This window comes from Rhyacophila brunnea, unplaced genomic scaffold (genome assembly GCF_057557595.1).
Source record: "Rhyacophila brunnea isolate RB1 unplaced genomic scaffold, BYU_Rbru_1.0 scaffold_8, whole genome shotgun sequence".
NCBI lineage: Eukaryota > Metazoa > Arthropoda > Insecta > Trichoptera > Rhyacophilidae > Rhyacophila > Rhyacophila brunnea.
In genome coordinates, this window is record NW_028233350.1 from 29,344,657 (window position 1) to 29,363,497 (window position 18,841).

Below are 18,841 nucleotides of genomic sequence, written 5' to 3' on the forward strand. Positions count from 1 at the left end.
AGTCTTCCAGTGTAATTAATTACATTATCTATTATTTAAACTGGAAAACACCATGCCGCGAGAATACTTCTACAGTTTTATAATAAAAGCCGCGGCCCGTTCCTCGAGATGGTCAACGTCACCCGTAGGTATAAAAATGTGTTTAATGAGCGACGAATATTACATCTCGGAAACGAGGACAGACAGTTTCATCTCGAATAACTCGAAGGATTACAATATTATGAAATAATAAAAAAACATGTGAGCTATCATAATTTTTATCCAAGATTAATCTGGCAGTGAGATAAGCTACAGTATTAGTTATTATATTACGGAGAACACTCACAATGACACATTTGAGGTTAAATTTAATTTACAAGACACAAATCGACGACCCGCACAGATCGGAGGGTATTCATAACGGACTGAGTGGATAGTGGATGAAGATAGTGATGCAAGGAGACGTTGAAATCGCACACGGAGCACAAATATCATATCGTACAAAACTTGTATATTCTATCAAAAATAAGAAGAAACAATAAACAATGTGTCAATGCCGTATTCGTAAGATGATTGATTAATTATGAACGAGTCTGGTGTAATTGATATTCATTTTTAAAATAGCCTTTGGGGCAGGTCTCTCGGGGGTTCACTTAATGAACACTCTCGTCGGAATCACTTTCTGTCTCCTGCAGCCAGGTGAGCCAGTTGTTGACCTGGAAGAGGGCGAGCCCCTTGCCCGGATACGTATCTGTGATGTCCTCCTTCCACATGAGGAACGCCTCTTCTTCGCAGATCTCCTTGTCGTACAGCGCGATGAACCATCTCAGAAGCATTCCTGAAATTTAAACAATGCTCTATGTCAACACTGCTGTGATAAGTTTCTTCTGCATGAATCAGTTCAAACCAGTTTGGAAAATATTACCTAAAACATGGAGTATATGGATGACTAGTCGTGTACTTTAAAGATGTAAAAAGTAGTCCAAGCTTAAAAAATATAATCATTTCACAACATTTTGATTCGGTTCAGTTATGCTGACACTTGCAGGAAAAGAATTCAAACCAAAAATACAAATCGCACACGTAATATCCCACAATGCTTAGAGAAACTAGCCTGATGTAAAAAAAATACAGTGTCAATATGAAATTCTATGATGAGAGATATAAAGAAGGGTCGGCATAACATCGTTAAATAAATGCACACTTTGGTTTCAAAGATTGTAACTAAAATCTTATCAGTGCCATACTATGGAACCGCATTCAAATAGATTGTTAGGAAATCTGTGCATATCTCCAAAATTAAAACTACCCACTACAAAAAAATTGTTTATGGATAACAAATCAAAGATCATTATAGATAATGGTTGCTCAATGAATAACAGTTTTCAGATATTCTTGCATGTAATTTTGATTGGAAATATGGAGTTACCTTTTGGAAAGTTGAGGGAATAGCAGAAAACTTGCAGAGAATGAATAGCCATCAGCTGTAGGTGCAGATTCTGGTGGAGGAAAGATCGGATGACGGGCACGTAGCGGTCCAGCAGAGATCTCTCCTTGTCGGCCAGAGATTTATCAGGGGGACTCACCACCGCAACGCCAGGAGGAAGAGTGGATTCCTGAAATGAAAAACATCGAGATGTATTTCAATGGGTCAATTTGCAATGAGTTTGCAGTGGATGCCTAAATTCAGTTTGGCTGACCAAAAATTAAAAGTCAGGACGTTTAGTTGAGATGATGACCACTATAAATGAACTGAAGCACAGCATCTTGCATTATAATTTCAATATGAAGCTTTACATACGATTGGTGCAGCATTTGATAATTTTTTAGGAGATAGAAGTATTCAATAGTAGAGATAAAAGGATGTTTCACCCGAGAGTTTACAGCGCTTCAAATTGAATAATAAATTCTCTGATTGATTCAAAACTGTTGACTGTGACCAACAAAAGAACAACACAATGAAAGATGGAAATGTCAGTGTCGTTTGTCAGATGACAGAGCACAATATTTTGAAGTGCGCAGGAAATAATATTCTTTGAAAATCTTCGGAAAGGAAAAACCATCACCGGTGTATAATATTATGCTAATTTATCGCAATATATCAGAATGCTGAAATAAAGAAAATATGCAACTGTAGTTATTAAGGTGACGCATCAGTGAAACGCCAAATAATTTCCAACTGTAGGCGCGACGAAATTTTGGACTCGCTGCCATTCACTGAGAGAATCTCGAGCCGGAAGCACGTCACTTTGCTGCGTGATGGCGACGGGTCAATTAATTCTAAAATCGTGTAAAGATGACTAAAAACGTTACCCATTTACTTTAAAAAGAAAACATGTCAATGAATATATTATTATTGTTACTAATAGAACAAATAAACAGAACATAAAATGAACGTATGTTGGATTTATATGAAAAATAATATTTCGTTTGACAGGTGTCATTTGCACCCGCGACCCGCAGTCCGCGCATCGCCTAGCAACGATCTTTTTAGACCGTGCCTCAACTAATGCATGGCCTTAACAAAAGAGTGGTGTTTTATCATGACAATCTACCTGTTCTACCAGTTCACCCAGCCTGCTCATGGCAGGAGCTAGGCATTAAAATATTCATAAGATTTTGTTTTACCTGTGTAATGTATTTGATAAGCACTGTTACGAGTGCATTGATAAAGCCGGGGTCCGTATGGTAAGAGGCGTCTAAGTTTTCCTTGATCCACTTGTAGAACTGGTTGGGGTTGGGATCCGTGATCAGCTGCTTGGAAAGCTCGGCCTGGATCCGCAGGAGAGGGAACAGGAAAGAGAGGCTGCGCTCTTCTAGGATCTCTGCCAATCTTTCTTTTGTTCTCTCGCTGGCCGGCAATAGAGACATGAGATTCACCTGGAAGTCATAAACAGTTCATGAAAAGATGGCATCATTTAAATCACTGGCCCTGCCATAAGTGTCTTTGTTCCATGAAAATAAAATAAGCCATTCAGTATTGCTTTTATATTATTGAGGCAAGCCAAAGATCCTAGCCTGGGGGCCCGCTTCAAGATGTGGGGCCCATGGCTGCCATATTAACCCTCAACACTCGAGTGCCGCCGTAACGGCGTCACGCCTATAAAGTCATTTTTTGTAATATTTTCAGAAATTTTTATAATGCGATTTCAATCAAGTTAGAATGAATAATAATAGGTTATTACATTTATCTGAGAAAGAAGTCGGCAAAAGAATACTGCGTGTGTAATTTCAACATAGTATTTTTATCGGAATCTTCTCTTTTTTTATTCGTAGGTCGTCGCTTGCAAGCAATGTGTTTTGTCACATAAATTTTATTTATTGAACGTTCCCAGACTAGAGTGAACTGAAGTGTTTGTCACGCATGATTTTGAAGTGTGTTTATATTTTTTATTGGTTCTCTCTTGCTCAGGGGCGTCTCGTATAGTTTACAGTTTTATATTTGAATAGACTGTTTTTGATGACAATACTTACTAGTATATTATGCCGATTCGGATCCTTACAAATATAATGTGAAATACTCTAATGAGTCAAATGAAAATTATTACGTATCGATTTATTATTTTTTGAGAAATCTTTTGATAATGTGTACCGCACTGGGAATGAGTTGTTATGAGCCCGAAACTAATTTAGTAAATTTACGAGACGGCCGCTTATATTACAAGTGTATTTGAAGGCAATTCATTTGGATCATATTTACAGTCATAACTATATGAATGGACGATTTACACTTTATAGCCACATCTCTACATACCGCTATTTCATTACGATTCTGTGATAAGCCGGGATTACATATTGGAGATTGCTTTGTGAAATACCACACAATGAAGAATTATAAATAAACTAAAAATAAGTACAGTATATTCATTATAAATCTATTTTACAGAAATAATAAAAAAAAAAAAAATTTTTTTACATTTTTTTCACCAATTAAATGTTTTATATTGAAATTGTGATTTTTACGGAAAAAAGTCTGGAGTGGGTGGTATGTACCTATAAAAAAAATTTCGAGTGGAAAAGGTTAATGTTAACTAATAATGTAGTTATGAGCCAACGACAAGAAGCGTTGATACAATCTGTTCTGATGTATGAATTATTGTGTGTTATAGTGGTTTTAGATTGATGAATGTTTACAACGGTCGGTGTGTGTTGGCAAAACTGTTCTATGTAATTTCGTTTTAATGAAAATATAATTCTAGTAGTTCCCTCCAAAATCATCTCCAGAGAAGCAGGTACATCTTATACAACAGCGGTTCGCAAACTTTTTAAAATTTCCTGTGTGGTGGTCGCTTTAAAAATTGTTCGATGGCTCGCGGACCCCTTTAATAAAAAAAGAAAATCGTCGCATATTATCTATTTCGAGATTTTGTCTTGATCGTATATAGTGTAAAAAAAGCCGTCTCACACTCGCGAGGTCGTTGCAAATGGAATCGGCACTCTTAAGAGTCATCCATAGATTGGAGCCATCTTTGCAACATCAGGATAGGACTATGCCATTTCAATCCAAAAATCACGACAACACGTTTCACGGAAAACACCCTCATCATTTATCAAATCAATAAACTGTTCCTGAATTAAATTGTCCTCCGAAGGCAGATCACTATGGAGAGTACAAATGAGTTATTGATAAAACGATGGTATTTTTCAATTTCTCGTAGGTCAGGAAAATAGTAAGTAATTTCTTTGCTAAGAATGAATACATGCTGTTTCATCACCTCAAGGATATCGCCATCGACTTCAAGCTCATTTTCATCAATATATGTGTTCAGCTGTGGAAATGGGGTAAAATTCTTCCTCTCTGATTTTAAAATCCACAGTTCGAGCTTCATTTTGAAAGCTGTCAATTTTTCATGTAAATGGAGCACTGTGATATCTTTTCATTGCAGCGCCAGGTTGATAGAATTCACAGATTCAAATATGTCTACTAAAAATGACAGGGGGAGAATTTTGTGTGCGTGTCAGGTTTGGTATCTTTCAAAAAGTGCTGAATTTCTTTATGTAGTATGAAAACTCTCTCACCAAAAGCCACTTCACGTGTGAGTGCAACAAGGGTATTTGAAATTCGGAATCGCTTTCTTTGCATAACTCAGAAAACAAATGAGAGTTAAGTGCATTTGATTTACTGAAGTTTACTGCTATAATCACATGGTTGAGAACATCAACTCGTCAGGCATGGTTTTCACCATTAAGGCTTGGCGGTACAGTGTGTAGCTACCAATAATATTTGGGGATTTTTGCTTAACCAAAGTTTGAAACCCAGAACGGCAACCAAGCATTGCTTACAAAACCCAAGAAAATCTTACATGCTATAATTATAAACATATCAATAGTGTAATATGCGTTTGTTTTTTGCGGTCCCCAGTTTGAGAACCGCTGTTATACAAAAAATATGACTAACTCAGTTGTATTAATATGAATCTTCACCATTTCAAATATAACTGAATGAAAGATTACACACCTTACTGCTATTGTAGACCTCGGTGAGAGGCTGTTTACCCAATGTCTTGTTCATTTGCTGCAGTACTAGCAAGAACAGTGGGTAGTGAGCGCCATTTTCAGTCAGTGTCGCAATTTCTGCTAAAGTGGTCAAGCCCTGGAAAAAAAATCAATGATATTACGGCATAATGTAAAAATGGAATTTTTAATGTAATATTTTTTAGGAAACTATCGGTAATTCCCTTGCATGTTTATTCAAATGGATACATGCCTTGTTAAAAAGCTAGCAGTACCAGCTGCGTATGCACAGTATTGCCATGGTATTCAAGGCATATACTTTCACCAGTGCGTAAACAGGCGCTAAATTATTGTCATGCATCTGAAAGCAACATGCATGCCTGGTCATTCATTATGGGGCCGGTGGTGGTAATTACAGGAACTATCTATAGTTGGAAGTGACAATTCTTCTAAGCGCATTGTTGTGAATATCAACAAAATCGAATAGATGAAGTTGGGGAATTGCGGTTGCCTTCAGATTATATCTTTGACCCCCCCCTAGGGGCTTGGTGTTTAAACTGGAATAAACTATAAGCCACATAGCACCCCATCACAGGGTTTAACCGTGACCCAATGGTCAAATGATGCGAATGATAAACCCGAAGTAATAAAAGCAGAGCATAGCATTGCAATTAAACATGACATGCTTTTTAAATTTAATAACAATGCTGAGGTTCACATTTACAATTTGTAATTTGTCAAATAAATAAATTTAAATTGAATTGAAGGAGCGCAAGTCCTCGCCTCGATTACATGATTATTCACGTGAAACATCTTTGGCCTCATCCACGATGATGGTATCTGGCGACATCACTATAACCAGCTCATTGGTAAGCCTGACGTTATCAGATTTTTAAAACCAAACGCCTGCAATGGAACGGCAATGTGACATAATATAGATGAACTGGCACTGAGACAGCTCCTTACGCTTAGTGATCAAGAATGGAAATAAAAGTTGAAAGAAAATTACTTTAGTGGCTTGATGAATCATTGAAAGACTTGCAAGCAACAGGAGTGATTAACTTTAGAATAGAACAGAGTACAGGACAGAGTGGAAGAGTCTGCTTGAGGTGGTGGTCCACCCCAGGCTGTAGCGCAAGAGAAGAAGAAAAAAGTAGAACAATGGTGAGAATTCAAAAACTGAAGACTGTTACATTAGTGACAACATCAATAAAACACGACAGTTGTTTCGGTCTAGACTAGGTAGCTTTGGTGAAATCTAAAAATAAGTGTTAAAATAATATAATCTATTTACTTGTTGCATAGAATTGGTAAGGAGTTGTGCAACGGCAGTTCCAATTCGAGGTGTGGACGCCTCTCTCTGTGCAATAACTAATGCCAGGGAGCGGATGCCTTCCGTGCATGCCGCACTCGTCACCAGCGTTTCCTTCTTTAGGGCAACCAGCAGGCCCACACATTTTTCCGATTGTTCATCTGCAATAACAATTGAATATTACCAACATATTCTATATTTTGAAGAATCTAATTTGATAGATGTAATTTGTTTTCTTAAAAAGTATTTAACCAACATAAAACTAACATTTTTTAAACCTTTTTACTATGGGTACTTTACCAATGATAGCTTGTGGACAATATTCCTTAAAACAGTAAGTTTTGGGAATAAATAAGGGGAACATGGAAAAATATACAAAAAAAAAATATAGGTATTTGTACATACATAATTTGGAAAGACCTCAAAGAAATAATATATAAACACTAGAAAAAATCTTTTAAAAAAAAATATGTTTAGACGAGTCAATCATATTAGTTAATTGCGATTAGGATATGTCCACCGATTTTTAGAAATTAATTACACAATGTGCACTTGTTTGTAATCACCTTGTTTCTCCAAAGCATAGTTAAGCACTGCAAATGGGATATCCTTGATGATTTTATCGGGTACTTTTAAGTCTCTATAGGCGGCCAGGGCCATTTCCATTAGGTCATCTTTAGGTTCATCGTCCTGAGGAGTGACTTCCGCTGTCAGATCGTCCAGTATTCCTGTCACTCGCTTCAAGATCTCTTCTCGACTTGGGCCCTAGAAGAAAGACATATTGTGTTAGACAAAACCTTTTCTCATTCATATAATCATAAAATAACAAAAGGATAGAATGGCGATCATTGCGTGTGGTTGTGAAGCTGGTGTGTGATGGTTACAAATATTTACTACACCCCTATAAATATGCCTCAATACAATAATAACAGTGTCCACAAGTCTCATAAAGAAACTACGCATGTAGTCATTTCATTCTCTACTTTGTTATATTATGGATGTAATCCTATATGCAATACATTAATAAAATTAGACAATAAAGACTTTTAAAATGGCAATGTTTGAAGATGATACCTACATTAAAATGATTAACATATGATCTAAAGCAGTGTTCCCCAACCTTTTTACACCTGCGGATTGGTAAAAAAAGGAAATTTTTTTCGCAGACCACAAAATAAAAATGGTTTTTTACGTAATATTTTTTTAATCTTATATTGTGACAGATGGATACAACTATAATGTTGAAAATGACATTAATAAATTTATAGCTTTACAGCTTAAAGATGGATATTCATCTTCCACTGATATCCAAAACTATAGAAATAATTTAATGTTAATTGGGTGGCCCGGTACCATTTGATCCGCGGACCAGGGGTTGGGGACCACTGATCTACAGCACCGAGGTGGACATTCTGCCACTCTTCTACAGAAGGCATCTTAAATGACTTTCCAGTGTAAAAAATTGACGTTAGTTTGAAAATATCCACCATGATGGGTGTTCATCGTCAAAAAGAAACTCTTATGTTATATTTTGTGGAGATGTTAGCTTTATTCCAAAGAATTATTGAGTAGTCACGATGCAAAATGATATACATAATACATTGCTTTCGATATAAAGATTGGCCTTTAATAATCTCCAAATAATAAAATTTATTTCAAGAATACTGTGGAATCTCACTGTCCCGTTCTTCAGTAATAATTAAGTAACTGGCAAGGATTTTCTGTCTACTCTATTAAAATGGTCAGATATTGATTCTACGTCTGAGTAGAAATTAAGCTGCATTGAATACTCTGATTAAATCATTACACAATCATTAATATTAATTTGTAAAAATAATGTTAGTCAGGGACGCAGTGTTTGAAAACAACAAATGGTTTATAAATTTTGTCCGTTACCTTATCTTTTTTAGCTTTGCTAGCTTTGTCCTGGGCCTGTTTAATGGTGATAGGAGAGTCTTTGAGGAGGGCGCTGGCTCCGCCCGACTGCTGCCCACTCGACGAGTTCTTGGACTGGTTCGGTAAGAAATCGTTCAAGGTGCCCACCCTCTCTCCTGGATTTGGTCGTAGACCGCCTACAAATGAAGACAACACAATTCACAACAATGGAAAATGTGAAGAACCTATGCGTGATGTTAAAGATGGAGAAATAAAATAAAATTTTAACTAGTTCGGGTTGAAAACTCACCAGATTGGGGCGGATGCAAGGGGAATGACTGCGGTTTGAGAGTGTTCGCCTTGTAAAGTAATGAGTTGGCGGCCGGCCTCATCTGCAGATCTTCCATGGAGCCTGGCGGCGCCAGCACCAGACTCTTCTTGAAACGCGGTGCCAATTCCTTGCCGTTGCCTTAAATTAATAATTATTATTGAATCACTATGGTATGGGGTATGGACCTAATAGATTGAGCAAGTGGCTGACATCCATTTCTCGTAAAAAACAAAATCTGTCAATTCAAACCTCTAATCTGTGGAGGCCCATATGATCCTATTAGGATCAGACATGGTCGAAAGAAGATATTAACGCAACAGTGATAGCCGGTCACAAAGAAAGCAGAACTCACCATTGTTGTTGTTGTTATTATTCTGATGCTTGTTGAATCCTCCTCCCTGTCTCTGGTTATAGCTGTTGAAACCGCCTTGTCTCTGGTGCCCTCTGTAACCGTCTCTGCTTTCGCCCTTGTTATTTCCGTAGCCGTTTGATCCGAACGAGTATTTGTCGTGGTGTGAATTGTTCATGTGAATGAGGTTAGCGGAGGGTGAGCCAAGACTGTTGAGGGAGTGGAACATGTCGTCAACAAAGCCACCCCGGGTTTTGAGACCCGAGTGAAAGAGGGAATCGCCGCCGACTGAGTCCTGGCCCTGTTGGCGCAGGCGCTCTCCTCCACCCCCGCCACCCCTGGGGCGGTAGCCGTCGCGGGCGTGGTCGTCGTCCCCTCTGATCTGCTGGATGGGCATGGGCCCCTCGGTGCTGGTGGCCTTGCGGGGCACCCACTTGTCCCCTCGCAGGTCGATGACATCGCGTAGCATGAATCGGATGCGCGGCATCAGCTCGCCACACTTCGAGAGCATCTCCATGCGTAGGAAATACTGATCCATGAGGGCGCGGCCCTTCTCCGAATCTAGCACGCGACCGCAGGTCCTGATGAGTTGAACGAGGCATTCGAGATCCTCCTGCTGGTCAGGCGCCCGCCGTGGCAGCAGCTGTCGGATGCAGCGGTGCACGATGGCCTCCGACAGGATCTCCAGCTTGCCCAGCTCCCCGATGAACTTGATGTTGCCCAGCATCTTGCACTTGGCGATGTAGCGGCGCTCCTCCTCGTCGGGGGTGAGGGGGGCGCCGTGGCGCTCAAACTCCTCGCTGGCCGCGGCGCGATTCTCAAACTCGGTGCGGCACTTGTTGAGGAGGAGGATGCGAAAGGTGCACGGCCCGTTGGGCGGCTCAAAGTTGGGGACCTCTTCCGACAGCCGCTTGCACAGCTGTGCGTACATAGACGAGTACTTGGGCTCGTCCAAGGCTTTGTCGAAGATTAGCAGGATCACACCTCTCAGAATAGTTTCGGTGGTGAGCCCCACGTTCAGGAGGTCATCGCTCAGCTTTTGAAACTTTTCCGGCGTGAGTTTGTTGAGGATGCCTCGGACCTGAAAATTGAAAAACAGAGTCATTAGAGTCCGAACCGACCGTCGCTGCCGGTGTGATCCGAAGGACTCCCTTTGGCGAGAGAGAGAGAGAGATAAAAGAGACTCACCTTGCGAAAGATAGGATCGGTGGTTGCTTCATAGGCGTGGGCATCCTGGTGTCTGATCGTTGAGGGTGGGACCCAGCGTCGCTTGGCGGGGGGGACCGGCGCCCTCCCCGAGACACGAACAACTGGCCCCGCTTGCCTGGGGCTCTCCGTCTTGCTGGCGTGAGACACACCAACTGAACCTCTCTCCGACCTCCCTACTCTACTCCTGACACGGTTCACGGGAGCTCTCAGCGGAGTGCAGAGCTCGTTTTCTAGCAAAAGGCCTCACGCGGGCTGCAAACAAAAATACACCCATCATCAGCACACATTTAACTAAGCAATAAAATAATTTATCCCCAAATTACGATTAAGTAAATAATAACGTATGGGTATTATGTAATTGCATAATGACTTATTCTTATTATATTATGATGAAATGATAGATTGAATGAATGAGAAAAGAAATGATTGCGATATTTAAAAGAAAAGCCCATAAAACAACAACCATAATCGAGAGAAGCGTCGAAAGAAGCGATGCGCCCGGCATTAATTTGTATCGATGTTATTGTTTTTATATTAACATGTTTCGGGTGCGACATTTCTTCTCACTATGGTAGGTAACTGAAATTCATAGTCCCAATAATAATCTAATGCAATGATACTCAACCTTTTTTTTCATCGGGCCAAATACATATATTTGTAAAGTAACGCGGGCCGCATCACTACTGATGTGACGAAAAAAATCATGAAACCCCCCATTTTACAAAACATTTTTGAGATTTTAAAAATTATGCATGTTTTTTTTAATTAATCGTGTGCAATAGCAACACTCTTATACCAGATCTGATGTGGACCATAATGACAATCTTCTTCGGGTGTCACTATCTGTGCGTCAAAGTCGAAACGAATCTCAAGATATACGAAATTACTGATAATAAATGTGTTTCGGGCCGCACATAAAAGCTTAAAAGGCCGCATGCGGCCCGCGGGCCGCAGGTTGAGTATCGCTGATCTAATGTAAACAATTTCTAACGAAGTGTGGAAGTATACGAATTTAAAATGCGCGATCATTTCCAGTATCTGGCAAAGATAATGATGCACTGTGTAGGCTACACAAACTTTGAGATAATAATGACAAATACGATAGTTTTTTTTAAATAACATTGATGACAATTAAGTCACATATTTAGTAGATTGATATCAATTCCACGTAGATGTGAATCTGTAATCGAATGGTTCACCATTGAAGAAAATGTGGTTCACATTTTGAAAAACTGAAGAATACATTCGACTGGCACGTATTTCACGCTCTATAAAATACAGTGAGATTTTGCAATGAGTGAACTAAAATAGATAAAAAGTAATTGTACATGAATGTATTCAGTAAATACAAAATCAACTACCTATATAATATACGCGAACTGATTGAACAGAACCTGTTCAGAACCATTTTCCGTATACGTTAAAACAATGCGAAAATTCGGATAGGCCAAATGAGGATACACTCGGATACAGCTATATTAGGCGAAACGTTATACCTAAATTGTGTAATTAGTAATTACTGTCCAGGTCACGCAATAGGTAAAATATTACTAAAAAACCATGTGACAGGCAAGATGATTGCTTATTACATGTACAGTTATCTTAGGAAAAAACGAAAGTAACCAGTCATCTTTTATGTTTAGATTTTTAGAATGACACTTATATTTTGTTGAATTGTCGAAAATAATACTACAATTTTGTTTGAATACGAAATATCAAAATAATATAATATCACTCAACATCTCTTAAAACGTTGTTTGACAAAAAATAAGATGTATTGAAAGTCAGCAATGGTATTATAATTTATCACTAGGCTTAGGATTATTAGGTATTTAAATGTTTTTGAAAATTGTGTGAAACATTTAAGCCCTATTTGTTAGCACCTATTTTTAAATATTTTTGGATAATTACCTACCTATATATAATTTTACATATTCTAGGTTGAAGCACATATTTTCACATAAACATAAAAATAATGGGAAACCGTTCCATTAAAAATGAATAAAAACTGGTAAACACAATTGAAATGTTTGAACCATCTACAAAGTCACTAGTGGAGTAAATTAATATGTTAAACAATACTGCTGCTAAAATAAGAAATGTGCCTGAGCATCTATTCTGTACAAAAGACTGCTTTCGGCCCGCTACGGCAGCTATCTAGGGTAGGAAAGTATCGAGGTATTAGCACTTATTGTAACAATTACACTAAGTTAGCCGACTAAACAGTCAAAACTGACTATTTCGCTCTGAAATTTAGCATAGCCAAGGGAGGTGCTGTTAAAACATAGCACTTATTGTAACAATTACAACTAACTTTACTTGCTACTCTCCTACCCTAGATAGCTGTTGTAGTCGCCGAAAACAGTCTTGTGTATAGAATAGATGCGCTGGACCAATTGGAATAAAAATAAGTACAAAATTAAATAGTGTTTTAAATAAATAATTACAAGATAAAAAGAACTTTTTATATACAACGTTTTTAAATTTTCTGTTGAATCATATAAACTTGAATTGACTAGCTTAAACGATCAAAAAAATTGTACTTGATAGAAATAATACTGAAATGTCATTTTGACATTTCATATTGATTTCCATAGTAACGCACGTATATATTAATAATTTAGTTGCTAGGACACCAGACCCCTAGCAACCAATAATAGTGGATTGGATTACGGGTTTCTTCCGAAATTACTTTTCATACAAAACAGAATTAACTGAAAATGAATTCAATTCCACTTAAAGATGGCTAAAAGTATTAAAAGAAGGCACTGGCACCGTGTTCTGATATATTCTAAAAGTTTCAAATGTCTAGCTAATCGGGAAGTTAGTGAAACATCGATTGCAAGATTTGTACCGGATAAACAACCACCGGACAAATAAAAATACGACCTAATAATAACGTTGTAAAATACCGGACTTCAAACGCTGCAGAATATTAAAGCTGTTTTGGAAAATCCATCAGATGCCTCAGATGTTTCAATTTTTTCAATTTCAGAAATAGTTTCATATACATACGCAATAATAACATCTGTAGAAGTGGAAAGAAGTTTTACCATGTATAAAAAATTACTAATATCAAATCGTCAAAGATTCACTTTCGAAAATTAGAAGCATTATGTATTTTATTATTTATTGTAATAAAGCGTTTTCTGTTGAATAAATAATAAAGTAAACTGTTGAAATATATTTATGATTTATTGTAATATGTACTTAAATATTTAGCATCTATTTTTGTTTTTTAGCACATAATTATGAAATTTTAACTCATTCGCTGCTGAGACGATAATGATTTTTTAATTGCCCCCTTTAAAATGCACGTTAATTACATCGATCGGCCGCCTGGTCATTACGCGCCGTGTGCGTCTGCCGCGTCCAAAGTATTAATACTTTGGACGCGGCAGACGCACGCGGCGCGTAATAACATATTTTACAATTATATAAACATATTTTAGGTACATATTATTCATTTTTAGCACCTAAAAATCCTAAGCCTATTTATCACTGACAACATACGTATCCGATTTTGCTATATCGATGCTACAAATTATAATGGGTTACCCATATTATTATGGACTGGATAAAGTAAGTAAATATTTACATACACCATAACAGTAATTAACGCAGTGAAACAATTTATTATTCCAGTTTATATTTCATTTACGAAAATAACCGATGACACGATTATAATTGGCATGTCTATAATTATTATTGAATTAAAATAAACAAAATTTATAGACTGAAAAGATGCAACTGTAAACACTTACATCTATCAGCCGAAAAAGCGAGTACCGAGTTTTCCCGCCGGGCGACGATTGCAAACTGAATTTTCAGTTTTCACCGAGCATGTACTCGAGCCGAGCAAGACGCTCGCTGCGCGATCGCAGACACCCCGATCGAGATTTTTTTGACGGGTGAAAAAACCGAGGTTGGCGGCCCGGGGGTGGTTGCCCGCAGCTGTCTAACATTTCTAGACTTGACCCATTGCAAGGAGTGTATAAAAACTTTGCCCCCTGCGCGTTACGACAGACAGCATTATAGCCATTTCATTAGACTGCGGCATAGTATTTTTTCCAGACAGAATTTTATAACATACCTTAGCGATACACACCAGGGTAGGCACCTACACGTTCAACAAAGTAGATCGTTAGCTATATATTAAGATTATAACACCGAGAATGTCATAATAATCATAGCATGTGATGATATTAAATAATAATAACATATGTACGGAAAACTTTACTCACTTTCACAACTCTATAATTAATTAGTAGGTAGCCCCATTTAAAAACAATGCTTGCGCAGGTGCTTTATTCGTATAGTTAAATTTAATAACAACTATTCAATTGGTTTCGTACACTGTGTAGCCAACGTTTTAATTAGGCATTATCTTACAATGTTTTTGACGCCCCTAACAAAACATGTGAACATTCTTTTTATTGCCCCCACTGCCGCTGTGAATGAACCAATTCACGAAAAAAATCAAAAGGGTTGCCAACGATGGAGCACACATTCGCGCTTGCGCAATTTAAATCAAAACGATTACATAATTATTATAATGTTTAACGCTGATACTAGAAGATTATGCATTGAATAAATGAACAATACAAATGCACGTCAGTCATAATTATTTTATCTAATTGGTTGATAAATACACAATAAAATGATTGACATACTTATTTGACCTACATTTTATTAATCATAGTGCAAAAAAGAATGCTGACAAACGATTATACAGAGACATTTCATCAAAGCAATAAAATTATTGCAAGAAAACTTGAAATGTAGAATAACTAAAATTTTCTTTCGACGGTAATGAGTAAATAATTGACAGAGGAATTACGTAAATATATTTAACATTGATTCACTGACATCAGTGACATCACACACTACCCAGTTTTATAAGGATAAAGTGACTATTTTTTAACTATAGGTATTATTTATAATTCTTAACTATAAAGTAGGTAATATATTATTTAAATATACCACAGTTGATACGAATTGTGTTCACACCATTGACATTTCCAGTGAGTTGACCTTGAAACCTTTTACCGAAAATATTTATGATTGATATGGGCAGTCCAAAATATATATTAACTAGTTACTGGGGTTGCAATCCCGGACAGAATTTTCAAGTCCGGGAATTAGAGATTAAGAGGATGAGAAAAATTCCGGGTGTTAGCCACGGAAAAAACCGCATTAGAATTTCATAATTAGAAAGATCTTAGCTGACATTACAGGAATCAGCCGATGCGGTGGAAGGGTTTTCATTGCTTCCATTTCTTTAAAGCGATCGATTTGAAAACTCCCTTAACCCGTCACAAGTCCTCATCCCCTAAAGCCTAAAGGATGATGGGCATGCCGGTATTATATGGACGACCCCCAAGACACGTTATTAGAGTTAAATTATGTATTTTTGTAATAATTATAATTTGACTCAGCTGTTTCAGGCGGTCACGGTGATAATGGTGTATCGATAGGTAATATTGTTATTGACGATTTATTAACGTTGTAAAATTTATTATTAATTTTGATCCGTAGATATCCCCTGTAAAACGATAATATTGGAAGCTAACACACTGGCTATTTCACCATCGTTACGAAATTGTTGTCAATATAGGAAAAAATCTAAAGATGGTGGGTAATTCATGTGTAGCCGTTATTTACGATAGTGACTATTTATACGTCTATCGGTACAGTGTAAAAAGTGTGTCGTTGTGGCAGGGCAAGGTTATAAACCCACAAGAGTTGACAGTTTTGCCTTACTTCTTTCATACGTATACGTAATCAATTCAACGTTCAGTGCAAGGATGTACTAATTATGTAGTATACTATAATGTCAAATGACGGAAGCTATCTGTTAGACGAAGGTAAACTATTATAACAAATAATACATATTGAGATGGTGTGATAATAAATTCACAATAAATATACGTAAATGCGGCAGCGGGTAGATAGAGTTAGGCAATCTGTTCGGGTTAACCAGAACCAGAACACTTCAGAAAAAAAAATGAATACATACTAGTAACCACAACATAGCTAGTCACTTCGTGAACAACACGAATATCATTGTCGCTTTCCCTCCACGGATTATTCCGACATAACATTTATGGACGTAAAAAATAGGATCGTATATTTTTTGAAAGCACCTATATTATTTTAATATTTATAGATGCTCTCATCGTAAACGAGAGATATAACATTTTGTTTCGACAAGCAACTATAAAAAGTGCTATAGAAATTTGACTATCCTTAGGTACCTACCTATGTTTACTTTATTTTTGTATTGCATTATCTTTTTATAGAAACTTTAATTATAGTCAAGAGTCAAGACAAACGTTAAAAAAACCAGCAATAACAAATATAATGCTTGACACATTCATTTCATTCACATTACCCGCATAATACAAAACAATTTCACTAGATACGTACAGCGTTTCACTGAAAATATTACCAAGGTTCACTGTTGTGTTAGGTCGAATAGTCTTGCGTTGCATAATAATTGACAACACTGTGTGTACCAAATTGTGAAATTCACAACGCCAGTCAGGCATTTTATCAATCAAGCTTCTCTGTCAAATAGTGCGCTCATGTAAGGTATCAAGAGAGTGATAATATTGCGTGCATTTTCAAAGTCGTTGCAGCACGAGTGCACAATAATAATATTATCTTCAACCTTCTGCAAGGAGACGAAGACTTAAAGACGTCTGTACGAGAAACGTATCTTTAAGAGGTATATTACAGGTAAATATAAACGGGATGCTAAACCCAAGATATTGACTATGTAAGTCCTAGGACCATCATAACTTGGCTACGATTGTATGCAGTGTTACCGACTTGGTGGTGGTTGCTGGCGTAGGCCGTAGATTTACATAGTGCGGAGGATCCGCAGTTCCCAGATTGGTGTTGTGACTCCGTAGCCAAAATATAATGACAAGACTATTATTATATAACTACTATTATAGAGGGGGTAATTAATTTCTGAATAAAGATACAAACTCGTTAATAGAATAAATCAAATAGAAACGCCAATTTTCAATATAAACTGTCATTGCAATATAGGTTGACTTTTTCACCCACATACAAAATTTGGACACGTTAGCAGAGTATTACGATAATGCTGTAAAGCAATGGACCCGAAAGAGATGGACAACAAGACTCAGGAGGGTGAAGCTGAGTGCGACCGGTTTGAAATAAAGATCCATTGAGTCTATTCTATACTTATCGACCGCTAAAGTGATAAATATTACCAAACTTAGGGTAGGTTTGTATCAAAGTAATAGCACTTATTGTAACAATTACAATAAGTTGGTTTTAATTGTTGCAATAATCGCTATATTTTAACAGCAGCAGAGGGGATATATTATAATGTAAAACTTTATTAAGTTTAATAATATTATGTCATAATTATTGAGGGGTATTACGTTCTGAGTATCGATAACGTATTTCATCGTAGCAACGTGATCGTAGACAACACGCCTTTTATTTTATTTCACACAACAGGGGTGGGCGAGCCGCGTGTCGCAGGCAGGGAGGGGGTTGTTGGGAAAAGCACGCGGCGAGTGGTACGTCGCGCGACCCGCCGTTCGATATTATCTCGACTAGAGAGCGCGGTGACGACCCCAGACAAGAAAAGCCGTCAATAGAAAGGCTCTGCCGCAACGGGGGCTCGAGATCTGAAAAGCGATATTCAATCTCGCATACATTTAATGAAAATATTACTGTGAACTGTTATCTTCTCATTTGAAAAATAATGAAAACAGTAGAAATAAGAGACATTACCAAAAATATTCTTGAAAGGCTTCTTCTGTAAAGATTGGGTTAAAATATATATATGAAAATAAAATTGAAAATAGGGTTACCAAGGCAAATTGTCGTTTCGCAATGCAAACGAATGTGTAGCAAGTACACACTTTTATGCTGTTTGATTTATTTATTTTGCCACTGATGCCATTGATACTTAAAAAAATGCCTTGCAATTATTGTGTTTGCACATGTTTTTTCCTCAGGCATGTATACCGTGGAGCCCTTTAAAATTGTGCCGGGAGTTTCCTATGAAGAACAGCACAAGACCCCTAGTTGTGAATGGCACGGACCAGATTGTGCTGGATTTCTAGTTTGAATATTTATCGCATTTTAATCAAGCCTAGATAACAAGAGACGCCAAATGATGCAAACCTACTAAATTTCTAGAAGATATAATGAAGTAATTAATATTTTATTTATGCCAGTATGGTTTTTTCTATTGCTTCGAATTCAGCTACGCCAAAAATCATTCTAAAATATCCAGTGCTTTAATACAAAACTCGCCTATTAATCCTTCTAGATAATACAG

General features: G+C 37.4%; 1 protein-coding gene across 4 annotated transcripts in view; it reads right to left on the reverse strand.

Moving 5' to 3' along the window:
- Positions 1-241: 241 nt before the first annotated feature.
- NAT1 (N-acetyltransferase 1) overlaps positions 242-18,841 on the reverse strand; it is a 52,959-nt gene continuing 34,359 nt past the window's right edge. For all 4 annotated transcript variants that reach the window (XM_085958712.1, XM_085958714.1, XM_085958715.1 and 1 more), the window contains exons 2-11: positions 10,489-10,761; positions 9,304-10,381; positions 8,931-9,089; positions 8,642-8,817; positions 7,312-7,510; positions 6,728-6,906; positions 5,438-5,572; positions 2,608-2,859; positions 1,409-1,595; positions 242-817 (exon numbers count right to left, since the gene is read on the reverse strand). In XM_085958712.1, the coding sequence (XP_085814838.1) occupies positions 633-817; positions 1,409-1,595; positions 2,608-2,859; positions 5,438-5,572; positions 6,728-6,906; positions 7,312-7,510; positions 8,642-8,817; positions 8,931-9,089; positions 9,304-10,231 (2,400 nt within the window). In that variant the 5' untranslated portion in view covers positions 10,232-10,381; positions 10,489-10,761 and the 3' untranslated portion in view covers positions 242-632. The remainder of the gene's footprint in view (positions 818-1,408; positions 1,596-2,607; positions 2,860-5,437; positions 5,573-6,727; positions 6,907-7,311; positions 7,511-8,641; positions 8,818-8,930; positions 9,090-9,303; positions 10,382-10,488; positions 10,762-18,841) is intronic.